Below are 20,244 nucleotides of genomic sequence, written 5' to 3'. Positions count from 1 at the left end.
GGTACACGGGCTGGGTATGCTACACAGACAGGTACACACAGAATGAGGTACACGGGCTGGGTATGTTAATAGACAGGTACATGCTGAATAAGTATGTCACGCAGACAGATGTATACAGGATAGCTATGGTACAGCTTTAGGCACCAGTGGCACACCAGAACTTTCAAGAGAGTCAGGTGGAAGAGGTGAGTGTAGTGGTCATCACTAAGGAGAAGGTGCTGAGGAAACTGAAAGGTCTGAGGTGGATAAATCATCTGGACTGGATGGTCTACACCCTGGGGTTCTGAAGGAGATAGCCGAGGAGAGTTTGGAGGCATTGGTGATGATTTTCAGGAGGTTGGGAGAGTCCCAGAGAATTGGAAAATTAGTATTGTAACACCGCTGTTAAAGAAGGGAGGGAGGCAGAAGATGGGAAATTATCGGCTGGTTAGCCTGACTTCGGTCATTGGTAAGATTTTAGAGTCCGTTATTACAGATGAGATCACGGAGGACTGAGTCAGCATGGCTTCGTCAAAGATGGGTCATGTCTGACAAATCTGTTGTTTGTCTTTGAGTTCTTTGAGGAGGTAACAAGGAAGTTAGACAAAGGAGAACATGATCTGTTTGGATTTCCAGAAAGTCTTTGGCAAGGTGCCGTATCGTAGGCTGTTAAATAAGTTGTGTCCGTGGTATTAGGGGCAAGATACTGGCATGGATAGAGGATTGGCTGACTGGCAGAAAGCAGAGAGTGGGGATAAAGGGGTCTTTTTCAGGATGGCAGCTGGTGACTAGTGGTGTGCCTCAGGGGTCTGTGTTGGGACCACAACTTTTCACAATAAACATTAATGATCTGGAAGAAGGAATTGAAGGCACTGTTGCTAAGTTTGCAGATGGTACAAAGTTCTGTGGAGGGACAGGTAGTATTAAGGAAGCAGGGGAGCTGCAGAAGGACTTGGATAGGCCAGGGGAATGGGCAAAGAAGTGGCAGATGGAATACAATGTGGAAAAGTGTGAGGTTGTGCACTTTGGAAGGAGGAATAGATACATAGACTATTTTCTAAATGGGGAAATGCTTAGGAAATCAGAAGCACAAAGGGATGGGAGTCCTTGTTCACAATTCTCTTATGGTTAAAATTCAGGATCAGTCGGCAGTTAAGAAGGTAAATGCAATGTTAGCATTCATGTCGAGAGGGCTAGAATACAAGAGCAGAATGTACTGTTTTTTTTCCACAAATTTAGAGCACTCAATTCTTTTTTGTTAATCAAAGGCCGATTTAGCGTGGCCAATTCACCTACCCTGCACATCTTTGGGTTGTGGGGGTGAGACCTGGGCGGACACGGGGAGAATGTGCAAACTCCACATGGATAGAGACCTGGGCCAGGATCTCATTGACACTTGCAGAATTCTGAGAGGCCAGGATAGAGTGGACGTGGAGAGGCTGTTCCCACCAGTAGGAGAAACTAGAACCTGAGGGCAGAGCCTCAGACTGAAGGGACGATCCTTTCAAACTGAGATGAGGAGGAATTTCTTCAGCCAGAGGGTGTGCACACGGACCAGAATACACTCATGTTTGGCACATACAAGACCCAGACAATGTACACCCAGGACTGACCCAGACAGGTATACACCCAGAACTGGCACACACAAGACCCAGACAGTGTACACCCAGGACTGACCCAGACAGGTGTACACCCAGGACTGACCCAGACAGGTGTACACCCAGAACTGACCCAGACAGGTGTACACCCAGGACTGACCCAGACAGGTGTACACCCAGAACTGACCCAGACAGGTGTACACCCAGGACTGACCCAGACAGGTGTACACCCAGAACTGACCCAGACAGGTGTGCACCCTGGACTGACCCAGACAGGTGTACACCCAGAACTGACCCAGACAGGTGTACACCCAGGACTGACCCAGACAGGTGTACACCCAGAACTGACCCAGACAGTGTACACCCAGGACTGACCCAGACAGGTGTACACCCAGGACTGACCCAGACAGGTGTACACCCAGGACTGACCCAGACAGGTGTACACCCAGGACTGACCCAGACAGGTGTACACCCAGGACTGACCCAGACAGGTGTACACCCAGGACTGACCCAGACAGGTGTACACCCAGGACTGACCCAGACAGGTGTACACCCAGAACTGACCCAGACAGGTGTACACCCAGGACTGACCCAGACAGGTGTACACCCAGGACTGACCCAGACAGGTGTACACCCAGGACTGACCCAGACAGGTATACACCCAGGACTGACCCAGACAGGTGTACACCCAGGACTGACCCAGACAGGTGTACACCCAGAACTGACCCAGACAGTGTACACCCAGGACTGACCCAGACAGGTGTACACCCAGGACTGACCCAGACAGGTGTACACCCAGGACTGACCCAGACAGGTGTACACCCAGAACTGACCCAGACAGGTGTACACCCAGGACTGACCCAGGCAGGATTCAGACAGGTGGGTATCCTGTACTGACACACACACATGGTACAGACAGGTGTACAGCTGGAACGTGCACAGGCCGGAGCTGAAGAAACCAATCCAAAAGCAGATGAATCTGGTCAGGCACAGATTGCCGTGGCAGCATTAGCACAATGCCCGTTGGTGGCAGCTTGTTTTGTGCGGATTGGCTGCCGCGTTCCCTGCATCACAACAGTCGGTGCCGTTGGACAAGCAGCTACTTGCCTGCGGAGAGCTTTGGGGGAGGGGGGGGGGTGCTCCGGTCATGAAAGGAGCTCTCCAAATGCAAGCCTGTCTTTCTTTATAGAGGTGCAGGATCCCGGCCTTCCCAAACCTTCCCCAGTTTGAAATGAAGTCTGTGCTTTGTCCTTTCTCCAGATTATTCACTTCCTACGGACGAGAGCGCACTCCGTGATGATGAAGGAGGTAAGTCGATGGCAGTAACCGGCGGGCATCCGTCCCGACAGGTCAGTGACCGCACTCGGCAGCCACTATGGCTACCCAGACCAGCAGAGCCCGGTTCGGAGAGGGGCGAAGGGAGGGGTGGAGTGGGGGGACCCTCCGCAGTTTATCCCTCTGCCGGAACCGCCTTTTTTTTAATATAAAGAAAACAAGATTATATGTATGGAACAGGAAAAAGAAGTCTCATTCTCCCAGTTGTGAAGGGTAGAAATTCACCCTTTTCCCCTGCTTCTGGTCGCTATCCACTTGGCGCCCCACCCCCTCCCCCCCCCCCACCTGCTCCCCAGTGCGTGTGGAGTGTCGGCGGAGGGGGTGGCGTCTGCTTTGGCTGTGACTCGTCCAGCATTGAGGTAACCTCTGGTGCCCACACGTGAAGAATGATCTCTTCGGACAAAGTGCTTCTCAGACTTGTGTGTCCATCCATGGCGCAGGTTGGACACGAAGCACGAGGAACCACAGCAGGAATAGATCCTGCGGCCTATCCGTGGGCAGATGGTGGGCTTTTAACTCCCGTTTTCCTGCCCTGAGAGAGCCTTTCCTCACCGGCCTGAAATATATTCAGTGATGGAGCCGGATACCCACGACCCCCCCTCAGGTAGAAGTAATCCCTCCCGGTGAAGTAATTCAACCTCATCTCAGTCCTTAACGATCGTCTCCCACACCCCCCCCCCTTATCCTGTGTGGTTGGGCCCCCCCCCCTTTTTAATTTTGATTCTTTGACCTACGTCTACCCTATCAAAGCCCCTTCCGAATTCTATGCAGATTTCATTGAGATCCCCTCTCACTCTTCGAAACTTGAGAATATAAGCGGTAAGTCCTATTTACTCAGCCTCTCAGCATCAGACAACCCCCTCATCCCGGGGACCTATCTACCCCCTCCACGGTCCACCACCCATTTCTTACCAGAGCAAACAAAACTCCTCAGAAACCACAAAACCTGTTGATAAGAGCTGCATTTTCCCTGCTAAGCATTAAATTTTATTATTAATATAATTTGATAATATAATATCGTCATGTAACATAATTGCTGAATGCCCAGACATTTCAGAGGGGCCTTTACGAGTCGAACGCAGTGCTGTGAATCTGGAGTCACGTGTAGGCCAGACCGGGTAAGGTTGGCAGGTTTTTATTCGTGAGCCAGAAGGGTTTTTGCGACAAGCGGCAATGGCTTCATCGTCATCGTGAGATTCTTTTTAAATTCAAATTTCACTGTCTGCCGTGTTGGGATAACACCCGGGTTCCCAGAGCATTGTCTCTGGGTTCCTAGTCCAGCGACCATACCACTAGACCACTGCCGTCCCCATGCATCAATACAGGTCTACAATCAGGTCTACAAGATTATGAGGGGCATAGACGGAGTGGCTAGACAGAGGCTTTTTCCCAGGGTAGAGGGGTCAATTACTAGGGGGCATAGGTTTAAGGTGCGAGGGGCAAGGTTTGGAGGAGATGTACGGGGTAAGTATTTTACACAGAGGGTAGTGGGTGCCTGGAACTGGCTGCCGGAGGAGGTGGTGGAAGCAGGGACGATAGTGACATTTAAGGGGCATCTTGACAAATACATGAATAGGATGGGAATAGAGGGATACGGACCCAGGAAGTGTAGAAGATTTTAGTTTAGACGGGCAGCATGGTCGGTACAGGCTTGGAGGGCCGAAGGGCCTGCTCCTGTGCCGTACATAGAACATTACAGCGCAGTACGGGCCCTTCACCCTCGATGTTGCGCCGACCTGTGAAACCATCTGAAGCCTATCTGACCTACACTATTCCATTTTCATCCGTATGTCTATCCAGTGACCACTTAAATGCCCTTAAAGTTGGCGAGTCTACTACTGTTGCAAGCAGGGCGTTCCACACCCCTACTACTCTCTGAGTAAAGAAACTGCCTCTGACATCTGTCCTATATCTACCACCCTCAATGTACTTTTCTTTGTTCTTTGTACATTAGCAATTAATTCCAGAATCCAAGGTATTTTCATCTTATAAACATTCGTTCGAAGAGAACTTTCTTGAAACATTCCAAAGTGCTGTATAAAAGCATCACAGTTACCTTCTCAAAACAAACTAATATTTATCTTCGGCCTGTATTAAATAAAATCCACACAACTTGCATTTTGCTTGTAAAGTTGCATTGTTGTTGCCCACCCCTTATGATGACTTGTTCTCTGCACACGGGAGCTAATTTGGTGGTGGGCCCTCAAGGGACCCATGTGGGTGAGGGTTCTGGCCTCTTCCCGCGCGTGGCCCTCGGCTGGGCGTCAGTCACACCCGCTTTGTTCCAGCCCCAGGCGCGCCGAGAAGACCCCAGTGCCTTAGGGCGGCACAATGGTCAACACTGCTGCCTCACAGCGCCAGGGACCCGGGTTCGATTCTGATTTCAGTGTCTGCGGAGTCTGCACGTTCTCTCCCGTGTCGGCGTGGGTTTCCTCCGGGTGCCCCGGTTTCCTCCCACAGTCCCAAGATGTGCAGGTTGGGTGGATTGGCCACGCTAAATTATCCCTTTAATGTCCAGGGATGTGCCGGCTGGATGGGGTTATGGTGTCACGGAGATGGGGGCGTGGGAGTGGGTCTAGATAGAGTGCTGTTTCAGAGGGTCGGTGCAGACTCGATGGGCTGAATGGCCTCCTGAGCTGTGGCGATTCGTTGTTTCTCGACGACAGGACCTCCCGAACAGGTTGGCCTCTATTGCCAAGGAAGACGAATGCGGCAGGCGCCTGGGCGCACCATTGGCTGCAAGACCTCCACCCAGTCACACACCTCTCTGACATTACATTGGCCATCCCCTCGTCTTCCCTGGCTCAAACCCCTGGACCCCCCCCCCCCACCAGCAGAGTGGGTTAAAGGGCCTTTGCCAAACGGACTGCGGCAATCCAAGAAGGTGGCCCACCATCACCTTCTCGAGCATAAAACAGAAACACTGCCCTGGCTCGCAGCAGCATCGCCTTGCGGATTGATTTAAATTAAATTTAAAAAGGCTTTGGAGTGGACATCGGATAAACACTTGAATGGGGAAAATACAGCAGGCTGAGGAGAACGGGACTAAATTGGAAAGCACTATCAACGAGCTGGCATGGTCCTGGTGGGTCGAATGGCCTCCTGCTTGTAGGTACATAAACCCAGTGTTGTCAGTCTCAGCGGAAAGGATGAGAGGCGCAGGCCAGCACCGAGGTACTGTCACAAACTCAAACCAATAACTTAAAAGAGAGGGGAAAGAAAGCCCAGGGGGGGGCATAATGCGCCCTGTACCACGTTGCTGGCCTCTCCCCACGTTTACTGCTGCGCAGAGTGGCTTCTGGCGCTGTGCCTGGGCCTGTGATCGAATATGCAGTTACAAACCAGGCTGCAGTGCAAGAGCACCACCCAGTGGTGGACATTGTGCCGTGCGGCGGGAGGGTTTGGCTCATCCAGCAATGCCAGGTGCATCTCCGTCAGTGCCCGATGAAGCTCAGTTCCCTGCATCTCCCCCCCCCCCCCCCCCCCCCCCCCCCCCCCCCCCCCCCCCCCCCCCCCCCGTACCCGGTTTACAGGACATCCGGGAGTCGGTTGCCTGCCATTGATGGGAAACCGGTTACAATTCGGAAAATAATTGAAGCATTAGTCTTCTTGCTCGGACCCCCTCACACGCCCATCATTCCGGAGGGTCACCCATAATGGTGCTGGGTTGGTGGGGGGGGCATTAAATCAGTTCCAAGTCGTTTGGTGAAGTGTGAGGACGAGACACTCATTACTTTTCTCGATGATGGGTTAGTTTACAGAATGCAGCGTCACGCTGCTTCCTGCCCGCTCTCCCTTTGTCCCGGCAGTCTCCCTTTATATGTGCTCTGAACACCTAATCAAAACAATTCCCTTCACCTTGACGTCTTAGCAATGTAACAGGCATACTGCTGACACGAGAGGTTGGGGTGATTGGTGTTACTTTCCCCATCTGTGTGTTAGGGTTTCCACTCTACCATACCTTTTGATCGTCTCTACCCGCCCCCCCCCCCCCTTCTGTTGTGGCCCTGAGCTCGTCCCTGGGGATGGGTGGGGCGGTGAGGGGTTGTTGGGATTTATGACCTAAGGCCGGGTACCGCACGATCCTTTGTTCCCAGGGTGACAGAATAGAAGGTAGGAGGCAGTGGACATCTGGAGTCCTGCAACATTTCCTCACCTGGCCAGCCAAAGACATACCTCCCAAGCGCAACATGGTAAGCCGTTAGTTCGAAGGGAATACAGTATAAAAATAGGGACGTCCTGAGTACTAGTTAGACCACAGTGGGAAACTTTGAACCGTTTTGGCACCCTTACCTAAGGAAAGATCTACTGGCATTGGAGGCAGTCCAGAGAAGGTTCACGCGGTTGATCCCGGGTAAGGAGGGTTGAGCAGGCTGGGCCTGTACTCACTGCGGTTTAGAAGAATGAGAGGTGGCCTTACTGAGACAGATCAGATCCTCAGGGGGTTTGACAGGGTGGATGGGAAGAGGGCGTTTCCACTGTGGGGGAGTCTCGGACCAGAAGCACTTAGCCCGAAGAGATCATTCTTCACGTGTGGGCCCCAGAGGTTACCTCAATGCTGGACGTGTCACAGCCAAAGCAGACGTCACCCCCCCAACCCTCCTCACACTGGGGGGGCAGGTGGGAGCGAGGGAGGGGTGGCACTAAGTGGATTGTGACCAGAAGCAGGGGAAAAGGGTGCATTTCTACCGTCGCACCCTGGGAGACAATGAGACTTCTTTTAACTGTTTCATACATATAACCTTGTAACAGGGGAAGAAGGTAGATGGTTGGGAGCCGGGAGTTTGGCATGAAGTGAACGTCGATCCCAGTGAATCCGTGGGGGCCGGGTCATTGAATTAATGGAGAAAATAGATTCCTCCTCATCTCTGTCTTCCCTTAATCTGAGATGAGGAGAAATATATTTACTCCGAAGGTAGTGAATCTGTGGAATTCTTTACTGCAGAGAGCTGCAGAGGCTGGATCGTTAAGTGTGTTCAAGGCTGAGAGAGACAGGGTTAAGCAGACTCGATGGGCCGAAGGGCCAGTGTCTGCTCCTTCCTTGCCTTACGTCAGGAAACTCTTAGATGCTGCCTTTCCCTTCCTACAATCGACATTAATTACAGAAGCGCGCATAGGGGGTCTGTGCAGGATTGACACTCGGGAAACTCTGGTTATTCCTCCCTCTTCCCGCAGCCCATTCATTGCCCTCTGCTTGAAATATTTATGCAACTTTCCCTTCAAAGGCATACATAGAATTTACAATACAGGAGGTGGCCATTCGGCCCATCGAGTATGCACCGGCTCGTGAAAAGAGCACCCTACCCAAGCTCACTGCTCCACCCTATCCCCATAACCCAGTAACCCCACCCAACACTCAGGGCAATTTTGGACACTAAGGGCAATTTATCATGGCCAATCCACCTAACCTGCACATCTTTGGACTGTGGGAGGAAACCGGAGCACCCGGAGATAACCCACGCACACACGGGGAGAACATGCAGACTCCACACAGACTCCACACAGACAGTGACCCAAGCCGGGAATCGAACCTGGGACCCTGGAGCTGTGAAGCAATTGTGCTAACCACTGTGCTACCTTGCTACCCACAATGGGGGAGTAGGGTCTCTGCTTCAAACTACTTTTGAGCCATAAATGTCCTGCGCTTCACACAGCTCCGCAAAAATATTCCTCCGAACGTTGTGGTGACAGTTGTATGTTGCGGAATGGGGGAAGCTGGGCCCTGGCCGGTCCCTGCCTGTTCCTGCTCCATATCTACATGTCGATTGGTTTAACCAGGTCGGTCAAGGCAACCTTGAGGAGGAGTTTATAGAATGTATCTGCGATAGTTTCCTAGAACAGTATGTAATGGAACCTACGAGGGAACAAGCGGTCCTCGATCTTGTCCTGTGTAATGAGACAGGATTGATTCATGATCTCATAGTTAGGGATCCTCTCGGAAGGAGCGATCACAATATGGTGGAATTTAAAATACAGATGGAGGGTGAGAAAGTAAAATCAAATACTAGTGTTTTGTGTTTAAACAAAGGAGATTACAAGGGGACGAGAGAAGAACTAGCTAAGGTAGACTGGGAGCTAAGACTTTATGGTGGAACAGTTGAGGAACAGTGGAGAACCTTCCAAGCGATTTTTCACAGTGCTCAGCAAAGGTTTATACCAACAAAAAGGAAGGACGGAAGAAAGAGGGAAAATCGACCGTGGATATCTAAGGAAATAAGGGAGAGTATCAAATTGAAGGAAAAAGCATATAAAGTGGCAAAGATTGCTGGGAGATTAGAGGACTGGGAAATCTTTAGGGGGCAACAGAAAGCTACTAAAAAAGCTATAAAGAAGAGTAAGATAGAGTATGAGAGTAAACTTGCTCAGAATATAAAAACAGACAGTAACAGTTTTTACAAATATGTAAGACAAAAAAGAGTGGCTAAGGTAAATATTGGTCCTTTAGAGGATGAGAAGGGAGTTTTAATAATGGGAAATGAGGAAATGGCTGAGGAACTGAACAGGTTTTTTGGGTCGGTCTTCACAGTGGAAGACACAAATAACATGCCAGCGACTGATAGAAACGAGGCTATGACAGGTGAGGACCTTGAGAGGATTGTTATCACTAAGGAGGGAGTGATGGGCAAGCTAATGGGACTAAAGATAGACAAGTCTCCTGGCCCTGATGGAATGCATCCCAGAGTGCTAAAAGAGATGGCTAGGGAAATTGCAGGTGCACTAGTGATAATTTACCGAAATTCACTAGACTCTGGGGTGGTCCCGGTGGATTGGAAATTAGCAAACGTGACGCCACTGTTTAAAAAAGGAGGTAGGCAGAAAGCAGGAAATTATAGGCCAGTGAGCTTAACTTCGGTAGTAGGGAAGATGCTGGAATCTATCATCAAGGAAGAAATAGCGAGGCATCTGGATAGAAATTGTCCCATTGGGCAGACGCAGCATGAGTTCGTAAAGGGCAGGTCATGCCTAACTAATTTAGTGTAATTTTTTGAGGACATTACCAGTGCAGTAGATAACGGGGAGCCGATGGATGTGGTATATCTGGATTTCCAGAAAGCCTTTGACAAGGTGCCACACAAAAGGTTGCTGCATACGATAAAGATGCATGGCATTAAGGGTAAAGTAGTAGCATGGATAGAGGATTGGTTAATTAATAGAAAGCAAGAGTTGGGATAAATGGATGTTTCTCTGGTTGGCAATCAGTAGCTAGTGGTGTCCCTCAGGGATCCGTGTTGGGCCCACAATTGTTCACAATTTACATAGATGATTTGGAGTTGGGGACCAAGGGCAATGTGTCCAAGTTTGCAGATGACACTAAGATGAGTGGTAAAGCGAAAAGTGCAGAGGATACTGGAAGTCTGCAGAGGGATTTGGATAGGTTAAGTGAATGGGCTAGGGTCTGGCAGATGGAATACAATGTTGACAAATGTGAGGTTATCCATTTTGGTAGGAATAACAGCAAACGGGATTATTATTTAAACGATAAAATATTAAAGCATGCCGCTGTTCAGAGAGACTTGGGTGTGCTAGTGCATGAGTCACAGAAGGTTGGTTTACAAGTGCAACAGGTGATTAAGAAGGCAAATGGAATTTTGTCCTTCATTGCTAGAGGGATGGAGTTTAAGACTAGGGAGGTTATGTTGCAATTGTATAACGTGTTAGTGCGGCCACACCTGGAGTATTGTGTTCAGTTTTGGTCTCCTTACTTGAGAAAGGACGTACTGGCGCTGGAGGGTGTGCAGAGGAGATTCACTAGGTTAATCCCAGAGCTGAAGGGGTTGGATTATGAGGAGAGGTTGAGTAGACTGCGACTGTACTCGTTGGAATTTAGAAGGATGAGGGGGGATCTTATAGAAACATTTAAAATTATGAAGGGAATAGATAGGATAAATGCGGGCAGGTTGTTTCCACTGGCGGGTGACAGCAGAACTAGGGGACATAGCCTCAAAATAAGGGGAAGTAGATTTAGGACTGAGTTTAGGAGGAACTTCTTCACCCAAAGGGTTGTGAATCTATGGAATTCCTTGCCCAGTGAAGCAGTTGAGGCTCCTTCATTACATGTTTTTAAGGTAAAGATAGATAGTTTTTTGAAGAATAAAGGGATTAAGGGTTATGGTGTTCGGGCCGGAAAGTGGAGCTGAGTCCACAAAAGATCAGCCATGATCTAATTGAATGGCGGAGCAGGCTCGAGGGGCCAGATGGCCTACTCCTGCTCCTAGTTCTTATATCGGTCCACACATTATCCCAGATCCATGTGGTGGCTGGCCTGTCTGTAACATGGATGCTTCATTTCCCACATCACAGCCACTCAACTGCAGTCTCTGTTGGAAAGTGTTTCGGGACATGCTCAGTCTGCGCAAGACGTATACAAACAGAAGTCTTCATCTCTAGCACTCAATCAAGCCGTCCCAGTCACTACTTACAAAAGTGACGAAATAGTGTTCAATACTACAATTCATCAGAACGTAGGGTTTCTGAACTGGGCCAGGCCATTCAGCCCCTCATTCCAGTGAGGTCAGAGCTGACCGGTAAGCGTGGTCTTTCCTCCACCTTCCTGTCTGCCCCACAGCACCTTGATGCCCTTGTCCATCAAACATCTGTCCACCAAACATCTGTCAACCTCTGCCTTGAATACATTCAATGACCCAGCCCCCTCTGCTCGCTGCAGATTCACTGGGATTGACGTTCACTTCATCCCAAACTTCCTGCTCCCCACCGTCTACCTCCTCCCTCTGCTCCCAACCATCTCCCTTCTCCCTCTGCTCCCAACCATCTCCCTCCTCCCTCTGCCTCCAACCATCCACCTTCTCCCTCTGCTCCCAACCATCTCCCTTCTCCCTCTGCTCCCAACCATCTCCCTCCTCCCTCTGCCTCCAACCATCCACCTTCTCCCTCTGCTCCCAACCATCTTCCTCCTCCCTCTGCCTCCAACCATCCACCTTCTCCCTCTGCTCCCAACCATCTCCCTTCGCTCCCAACCATCTCCCTTCTCCCTCTGCTCCCAACCATCTCCCTCCTCCCTCTGCCTCCAACCATCCACCTCCTCCCTCTGCTCCCAACCATCTCCCTTCTCCCTTTGCTCCCAACCATCTTCCTCCTCCCTCTGCTCCCAACCATCTCCCTTCTCCCTCTGCTCCCAACCATCTCCCTTCTCCCTCTGCTCCCAACCATCCACCTCCTCCCTCTGCTCCCAACCATCTCCCTTCTCCCTCTGCTCCCAACCATCTCCCTTCTCCCTTTGCTCCCAACCATCTTCCTCCTCCCTCTGCTCCCAACCATCTCCCTCCTCCCTCTGCTCCCAACCATCCCCCTTCTTCCTCTGCTCCCAACCATCTCCCTTCTCCCTCTGCTCACAACCATCCACCTTCTCCCAACCATCTCCCTTCTTCCTCTGCTCCCAACCATCTCCCTCCTCCCTCTGCTCCCAACCATCTCCCTTCCCCCTCTCCCTCTGCTTCCAACCATCTCCCTTCTTCCTCTCCCTCTGCTTCCAACCATCTCCCTTCTTCCTCTGCTCTCAATCATTTACCTTCTGCCCTTTGTGCCCTCTTGTTGCCCAGTTCAGTCCAAAGGAGTGCAAACTCCATACGGAGAGTGACCCGATGCCAGGATCGAACCCAGGACCTCTGCGCCGTGAGGCAACAGGGCTATCCACTGAGCCCACAGCGTCGCCGTTATTTTTGATGTGCTTTCCATCAGGCTTGTCAATACAGGAGGAGCCATTCAGCCCTTCTGCCTGTGCTGCCTCTTGAAAAAGCTTCCAACGAGCCACCTGCTCTTCCCCCTTAGTCCCTGCAGATATTCCTCTCACTTTTGGAAGCTGCCCTCAAATCTGCTTCCAACTTCCTTTGAGGCGGAATATGCCCTCACGACAACCCGTTGCTTGAAAATAATTTTTGTAAACCCTCTCCTCCCCTCTGGTTCTCTCATTGGCCAGTTTCAGTCCGTGGCCTCCCGTTACAGAGCCTTACTGCCTCTGGAAGCAGTCTCTTGGTTGTACAAGACTTGAATATCGCTCAAAAGTGAGACATGTCGACACTTTTTCGTTCCCCGCTCATCGGTACAAACACAAGAATGCCAAATTTCAAAGGATCGCAGCGATTTATTTTCAAGTCTTTTTTTTTTGATTTTACATTTTATAAAATAACGCAACAAAGTTACAGGGCCTGTTCTGTGCTGTACTATTCTATAATAAATAATACAGCGTACAAAACAAGGAAAGGGGAAAAAAGAGAAAGGGCTTAACCCGCACGAGTGCAGTATGGACAGGAGAACAACATCACAATTGGCTGAACACCATCATAAACAAAAGTAGATACCCTCATTGCCCCACCACAGACCAAGCGAGAACATAGAACAGTACAGCACAGAACAGGCCCTTCGGCCCTCGATGTTGTGCCGAGCAATGATCACCCTACTCAAACTCACGTATCCACCCTATACCCGTAACCCAACAACCCCACCCCTCCTTAACATTACTTTTTAGGACACTACGGGCAATTTAGCATGGCCAATCCACCTAACCCGCACATCTTTGGACTGTGGGAGGAAACCGGAGCACCCGGAGGAAACCCACGCACACACGGGGAGGACGAACAGACTCCGCACAGACAGTGACCCAGCCGGGAACTGAACCTGGGACCCTGGAGCTGTGAAGCATCTATGCTAACCACCATGCTACCGTGCTGCCCAGGGGAAACAGGATAAGATCAGGCAAACAGGCCAAAACAGCGCACGACCCCTCCTTCCGCACAGCCCTGCAACCATCACAGAGATCAGGATAAACCTCCCACGCCGTGGTCGGGTGTGCACCAGCATACATCCCCCTCAACTCCAGCAGCAAAGACAGCACCAATGACCCAACATGGTGACACTGGTTAGCACTGCTGCCTCACAGCACCAGGGACCCAGGTTCAGTTCCGGCCTTGGGTGACTGTGTGGAGTTTGCACGTTCTCCCCGTGTCTGCGTGGCTTTCCTCCGGGTGCTCCGGTTTCCTCCCACAGTCCAAAGGTGTGCAGGTTAGATGGATTGGCCGTGATCAATGAACAGAATTACAAGGATGGGGGGGGAGGGGTTTCGGAGGGTGGGTGCAGAATTCACGGGCTGAATGGCCTCCTTCTGCACTGCTGAGATTCTATGGATTGCACATCTCTTTCCGATTTTAGATCACCCACACCCATGCAGCGATTTTTACGAGGTGAGAAAAGGGTGCTGATTTGTTGCTAGTCGACTCTGATTGGCCAAGGCTTTGCCATCGAGATAGCAACAAGGACCTCTCGTTTCCCGGTTTCTGAAATTTGGCATTCTTGGGTTTGCCCTGAGTGCCGGGCACAAAGCTTCGACGAGATTTCTCCCTCCTTAATCATTTTGTCAAAAGCCTTCATGATTTTGAACAACTCTATTAATCTCCCAAAATGTGGAGAGCAATCCCAGGTTCCTCGCCCACAAATCTCTCCGTGTAAGTAAATTCCCTCATACCCGGTTCTGTCTGGTCAATCTCTCCAAGGCCTTGATGTTTTTCCTCAGAATCCAGTGCTGCCGCCAACAATCACCGATCAGATCCGACTCTGGGAACTGGAGAGGGACCGACTGCAATTCACGGAAGGTGGGTCCCAGTTACTTTCAGTTGTGTCCCATTGAGAGCAGGGAATGGGGAGGGGGGGTACAACAGAGGGGACCGGCCTGGGAGGGGGTGGGAGGGTTATCACAGTTTATTTACCCTTAAATCAGAGATATACAGCAGGCTTCAGGACAGCACGAGGGTCGTAGGGTACGCTGGGATGCGTACATGGCGGATGAAGCAAGGGTTACATGGGTACGTATGAGGGGAGATGCAACTGGAATCAAGGATACTTCAGGGACATGTGGATAGGGATCCATGCTGTATCCGAGAAACTGTGTGGGCCAGGGAATATAGAGGAAGTGGGTTATGTTAGACTTTGAGTACACTGATCATTGAGGTACATGCTGGGTCACGGGTACACAGTGGGGATAGGGGTAGACAGACGGGTACACTGGGCATTGAGGTACATGCTGGGCACGGGTACACAGTGTGGGGTAGACAGACGGGTACACTGGGCATTGAGGTACATGCTGGGCACGGGTACACAGTGAGGATAGGGGTAGACAGACGGGTACACTGGGCATTGAGGTACATGCTGGGTCAGGTACACAGTGAGGATAGGGGTAGACAAACGGGTACACTGGGCATTGAGGTACATGCTGGGTCAGGTACACAGTGAGGATTGGGGTAGACAGACGGGTACACTGGGCATTGAGGTACATGCTGGGTCACAGTTACACAGTGAGGATAGGGATAGACAGATGGGTACACTGGGCATTGAGGTACATGCTGGGCACGGGTACACAGTGAGGATAGGGGTAGGCAGAAGGGTACATTGGGCATTGAGGTACCTGCTGGGTCAAGTACACAATGTGGATAGGGATAGACAGACGGGTACACTGGGCATTGAGGTACATGCTGGGCACGGGTACACAGTGTGGATTGGGGTAGACAGACGGGTACATTGGGCATTGAGGTACCTGCTGGGTCAGGTACACAATGTGGATAGGGGTAGACAGACGGATACACTGGGCATTGAGGTACATGCTGGGTCAGGTACACAGTGTGGGGTAGACAGACGGGTACACTGGGCATTGAGGTACATGCTGGGTCAGGTACACAGTGTGGGGTAGACAGATGGGTACACTGGGCATTGAGGTGCATGCTGGGTCACGGGTACACAGTGTGGGGTAGACAGATGGGTACACTGAGCATTGAGGTACATGCTGGGTCACGGGTACACAGTGTGGATAGGGGTAGACAGACGGGTACACTGGGCATTGAGGTACATGCTGGGCACGGGTACACAGTGTGGATAGGGGTAGGCAGACGGGTACACTGGGCATTGAGGTACATGCTGGGTCACAGGTACACAGTGTGGATAGGGGTAGACAGACGGGTACACTGGGCATTGAGGTACATGCTGGGTCACGGGTACACAGTGTGGATAGAGGTAGACAGACGGGTACACTGGGCATTGAGGTACATGCTGGGTCAGGTACACAGTGTGGATTGGGGTAGACAGACGGGGTACACTGGGCATTGAGGTACATGCTGGGTCGCGGGTATACAGTGAGGATAGGGGTAGACAGACGGGTACACTGAGCATTGAGGTGCATGCTGGGTCAGGTACACAGTGGGGATAGGGGTAGACAGACGGGTACACTGGGCATTGAGGTACATGCTGGGTCACAGGTACACAGTGTGGGGTAGACAGACGGGTACACTGGGCATTGAGGTACATGCTGGGTCAGGTACACAGTGTGGATTGGGGTAGACAGACGGGTACACTGGGCATTGAGGTACATGCTGGGTCAGGTACACAGTGTGGGGTAGACAGACGGGTACACTGGGCATTGAGGTACATGCTGGGTCAGGTACACAGTGTGGATAGGGGTAGACAGACGGGTACACTGGGCATTGAGGTACATGCTGGGTCACGGGTACACTGGGGATAGGGGTAGACAGACGGGTACACTGGGCATTGAGGTACATGCTGGGCACGGGTACACAGTGTGGGGTAGACAGACGGGTACACTGGGCATTGAGGTACATGCTGGGCACGGGTACACAGTGAGGATAGGGGTAGACAGACAGGTACACTGGGCATTGAGGTACATGCTGGGTCAGGTACACAGTGAGGATAGGGGTAGACAAACGGGTACACTGGGCATTGAGGTACATGCTGGGTCAGGTACACAGTGAGGATTGGGGTAGACAGACGGGTACACTGGGCATTGAGGTACATGCTGGGTCACAGTTACACAGTGAGGATAGGGATAGACAGATGGGTACACTGGGCATTGAGGTACATGCTGGGCACGGGTACACAGTGAGGATAGGGGTAGGCAGAAGGGTACATTGGGCATTGAGGTACCTGCTGGGTCAAGTACACAATGTGGATAGGGATAGACAGACGGGTACACTGGGCATTGAGGTACATGCTGGGCACGGGTACACAGTGTGGATTGGGGTAGACAGACGGGTACATTGGGCATTGAGGTACCTGCTGGGTCAGGTACACAATGTGGATAGGGGTAGACAGACGGATACACTGGGCATTGAGGTACATGCTGGGTCAGGTACACAGTGTGGGGTAGACAGACGGGTACACTGGGCATTGAGGTACATGCTGGGTCAGGTACACAGTGTGGGGTAGACAGATGGGTACACTGGGCATTGAGGTGCATGCTGGGTCACGGGTACACAGTGTGGGGTAGACAGATGGGTACACTGAGCATTGAGGTACATGCTGGGTCACGGGTACACAGTGTGGAGAGGGGTAGACAGACGGGTACACTGGGCATTGAGGTACATGCTGGGCACGGGTACACAGTGTGGATAGGGGTAGGCAGACGGGTACACTGGGCATTGAGGTACATGTGGGTCACAGGTACACAGTGTGGATAGGGGTAGACAGACGGGTCCACTGGGCATTGAGGTACATGCTGGGTCACGGGTACACAGTGTGGATAGAGGTAGACAGACGGGTACACTGGGCATTGAGGTACATGCTGGGTCAGGTACACAGTGTGGATTGGGGTAGACAGACGGGGTACACTGGGCATTGAGGTACATGCTGGGTCGCGGGTATACAGTGAGGATAGAGACGGGTACACTGGGCATTGAGGTACATGCTGGGTCGAGGTATACAGTGAGGATAGGGGTAGACAGACGGGGTACACTGGGCATTGAGGTACATGCTGGGTCAGGTACACAGTGGGGATAGGGGTAGACAGACGGGTACACTGGGCATTGAGGTACATGCTGGGTCACAGGTACACAGTGTGGGGTAGACAGACGGGTACACTGGGCATTGAGGGTACATGCTGGGTCAGGTACACAGTGTGGATTGGGTAGACAGACGGGTACACTGGGCATTGAGGTACATGCTGGGTCAGGTACACAGTGTGGGGTAGACAGACGGGTACACTGGGCATTGAGGTACATGCTGGGTCAGGTACACAGTGTGGATAGGGTAGACAGACGGGTACACTGGGCATTGAGGTACATGCTGGGTCAGGTACACAGTGTGGGGTAGACAGACGGGTACACTGGGCATTGAGGTACATGCTGGGTCAGGTACACAGTGTGGGGTAGACAGACGGGTACACTGGGCATTGAGGTACATGCTGGGTCAGGTACACAGTGTGGGGTAGACAGACGGGTACACTGGGCATTGAGGTACATGCTGGGTCAGGTACACAGTGTGGGGTAGACAGACGGGTACACTGGGCATTGAGGTACATGCTGGGTCAGGTACACAGTGTGGATTGGGGTAGACAGACGGGTACACTGGGCATTGAGGTACATGCTGGGTCAGGTACACAATGTGGGGTAGACTGACGGGTACACTGGGCATTGAGGTACTTGCTGGGTCAGGTACACAGTGTGGGGTAGACAGACGGGTACACTGGGCATTGAGGTACATGCTGGGTCAGGTACAGTGTGGATTGGGGTAAATAGAAGGGTGAGGAATCCGCAGCGTACACAACTTACACCCTCAGTGAGGATCATGATAGTTGGGGGAGAATAGACTGGGAATCAGTCCAGATGATCAGGAAAAGACAGCAGAGTTCTGTAAGCTGCACAGAGTGGAAGTTGGGCTGGTGGTCACGCACTCTGCACTTTGACTGTGGCCAATGCCAGACATTTATTGAAGTGGAAATGTTGTAACATTTCTGCTCTTATTCTCCCCTCCCTCTCTCTCTCTCTCTCTCTCTCTCTCTAGGTGTATTATACAACCAGTTTCTCTCGCAAGTGGACTTTGAACTACTCCGGAACTACGCCCGGGACCTGGGCGTGCTTGTCTGGGAGAATCCCTCCAAGAGATTAATGGTCGTCACCCCTGTGGGCCACCCGGATGTCAAGCGTTTTTGGAAGAGGCAGAAGCATACCTGACAAGCAGGAGGGGACCGAAGGAGAGCTCACTGGGGGAAGGCCCTGGGCTGCCCCAAGTGCTGCCGGTTGGTGACCAGGATCCCCAGTCGGTCAGCCAAATTAACCCGGGTTCCGGAGCAGGTCGCTGCAGGAAGCTGATGGCGGCCTGCAGTGAAAAGAGACTCGATCAAATAAGAGCTTGTTTTTCCTTTCTATGTGTCGCGTGCCGTTTTTTTTATTCAATAAAAGCTGAAGGAGGGAAAAACTCTTTCCTAAAACAAGAGAGGTGATGATTTAACAGCCGTTCGGTAAGTCAGACACCGACAGATGAACATGGTCTGCTATTAAAAACAAAATAAACAGAAACTGCCGAAACTCCGAGCAGGTGGTAGCCTTGTATGCTGTGGCGTTTCACGAGCTCATCTAAATGCTTCTTAAATGTTGTGAGGGTTCCCGTCTCTACCACCCTTTCAGGCAGCGAGTTCCAGACTCCCACCACCCTCTGGGTGAAAAAGGTTTTTTTCCTCAAATCTCCTCTAGATTTCCTGCCCCTGACCTTAAATCCATGACCTCTGGTGATTGGCTCCTCTACTAAGGTGAAAGGATTTCTTCCAACCTATCCGATTCATGTCCCTCATAATTTCACGCACCTCAATCAGGTCCCCCCCCTCAGCCTTCTCTGCTCCAAGGAAAATAACACCAGCCTGTCCAGTTCCTCTTGATAACTGAAACGCCCCAGCCCAGGCAACATCCTGGTGAATCTCCTCTGCACCCTCTCCAGTGCCATCATATCCTTCCTATAGTGTGGTGACCAGAACGGCACACAGTACTCAGGCTGGGGCCTAACCAGAGTTTTATACAGCTCCATCATAACCTCTCTGCTCTTATATTCTATGCCTTGTCTAATAAAGGCAAGTATTCCATAAGCCATCTCAACCACCTTTTCGCTGCCTTCAGAGATCTATGGACATGCACCCCGAGGACCCTCTGGTTCACTGTACTTCCGAGCGTCCTCCAGGTCATTATGTATTCCCTTGTATTGTTAGTCCTACCAAAATGCATCGACACAGTTAAATTCAGGGTTTGCTGGGCAGCATGGTGGCGTAGTGGGTTAGCACTGCTGCCTCACGGCGCCGAGGTCCCAGGTTTGATCCCGGCTCTGGGTCACTGTCTGTGTGGAGTTTGCACATTCTCCCTGTGCCTGCGTGGGTTTCGCCCCCACAACCCAAAGATGTGTAGGGTAGGTGGATTGGCCACGCTAAATTGCCCCTTAATTGGAAAAATGAATTTTAAAAATTTTTTAATTACGGGTTTGCCTCTGCTCTGCCCTCCTGACCACCCTGTGGCAACACGGTGGCACAGTGGTTAACACTGCTGCCTCACAGCATCAG

The 20,244-nt window shown here is 51.4% G+C and overlaps 1 protein-coding gene across 1 annotated transcript in view; it reads left to right on the top strand.

Annotated features, from left to right (window-relative positions):
* Nucleotides 1-19,136, top strand: part of gtf2h4 (general transcription factor IIH, polypeptide 4) — a 109,875-nt gene extending 90,739 nt beyond the window's left edge. The window contains exons 9-11 of the mRNA XM_038815322.1: nucleotides 2,838-2,885; nucleotides 14,437-14,515; nucleotides 18,705-19,136. Coding sequence (XP_038671250.1) covers nucleotides 2,838-2,885; nucleotides 14,437-14,515; nucleotides 18,705-18,874 — 297 coding nt within the window. The 3' untranslated portion in view covers nucleotides 18,875-19,136. The remainder of the gene's footprint in view (nucleotides 1-2,837; nucleotides 2,886-14,436; nucleotides 14,516-18,704) is intronic.
* The last annotated feature ends 1,108 nt before the right edge of the window (nucleotides 19,137-20,244 follow it).

The sequence above is a fragment of the Scyliorhinus canicula genome, chromosome 13 (assembly GCF_902713615.1).
Source record: "Scyliorhinus canicula chromosome 13, sScyCan1.1, whole genome shotgun sequence".
NCBI classification, from domain to species: domain Eukaryota; kingdom Metazoa; phylum Chordata; class Chondrichthyes; order Carcharhiniformes; family Scyliorhinidae; genus Scyliorhinus; species Scyliorhinus canicula.
The sequence above is the reverse complement of the archived record's forward strand: the minus strand, read 5'-3'. Positions and strand labels throughout refer to the sequence as shown.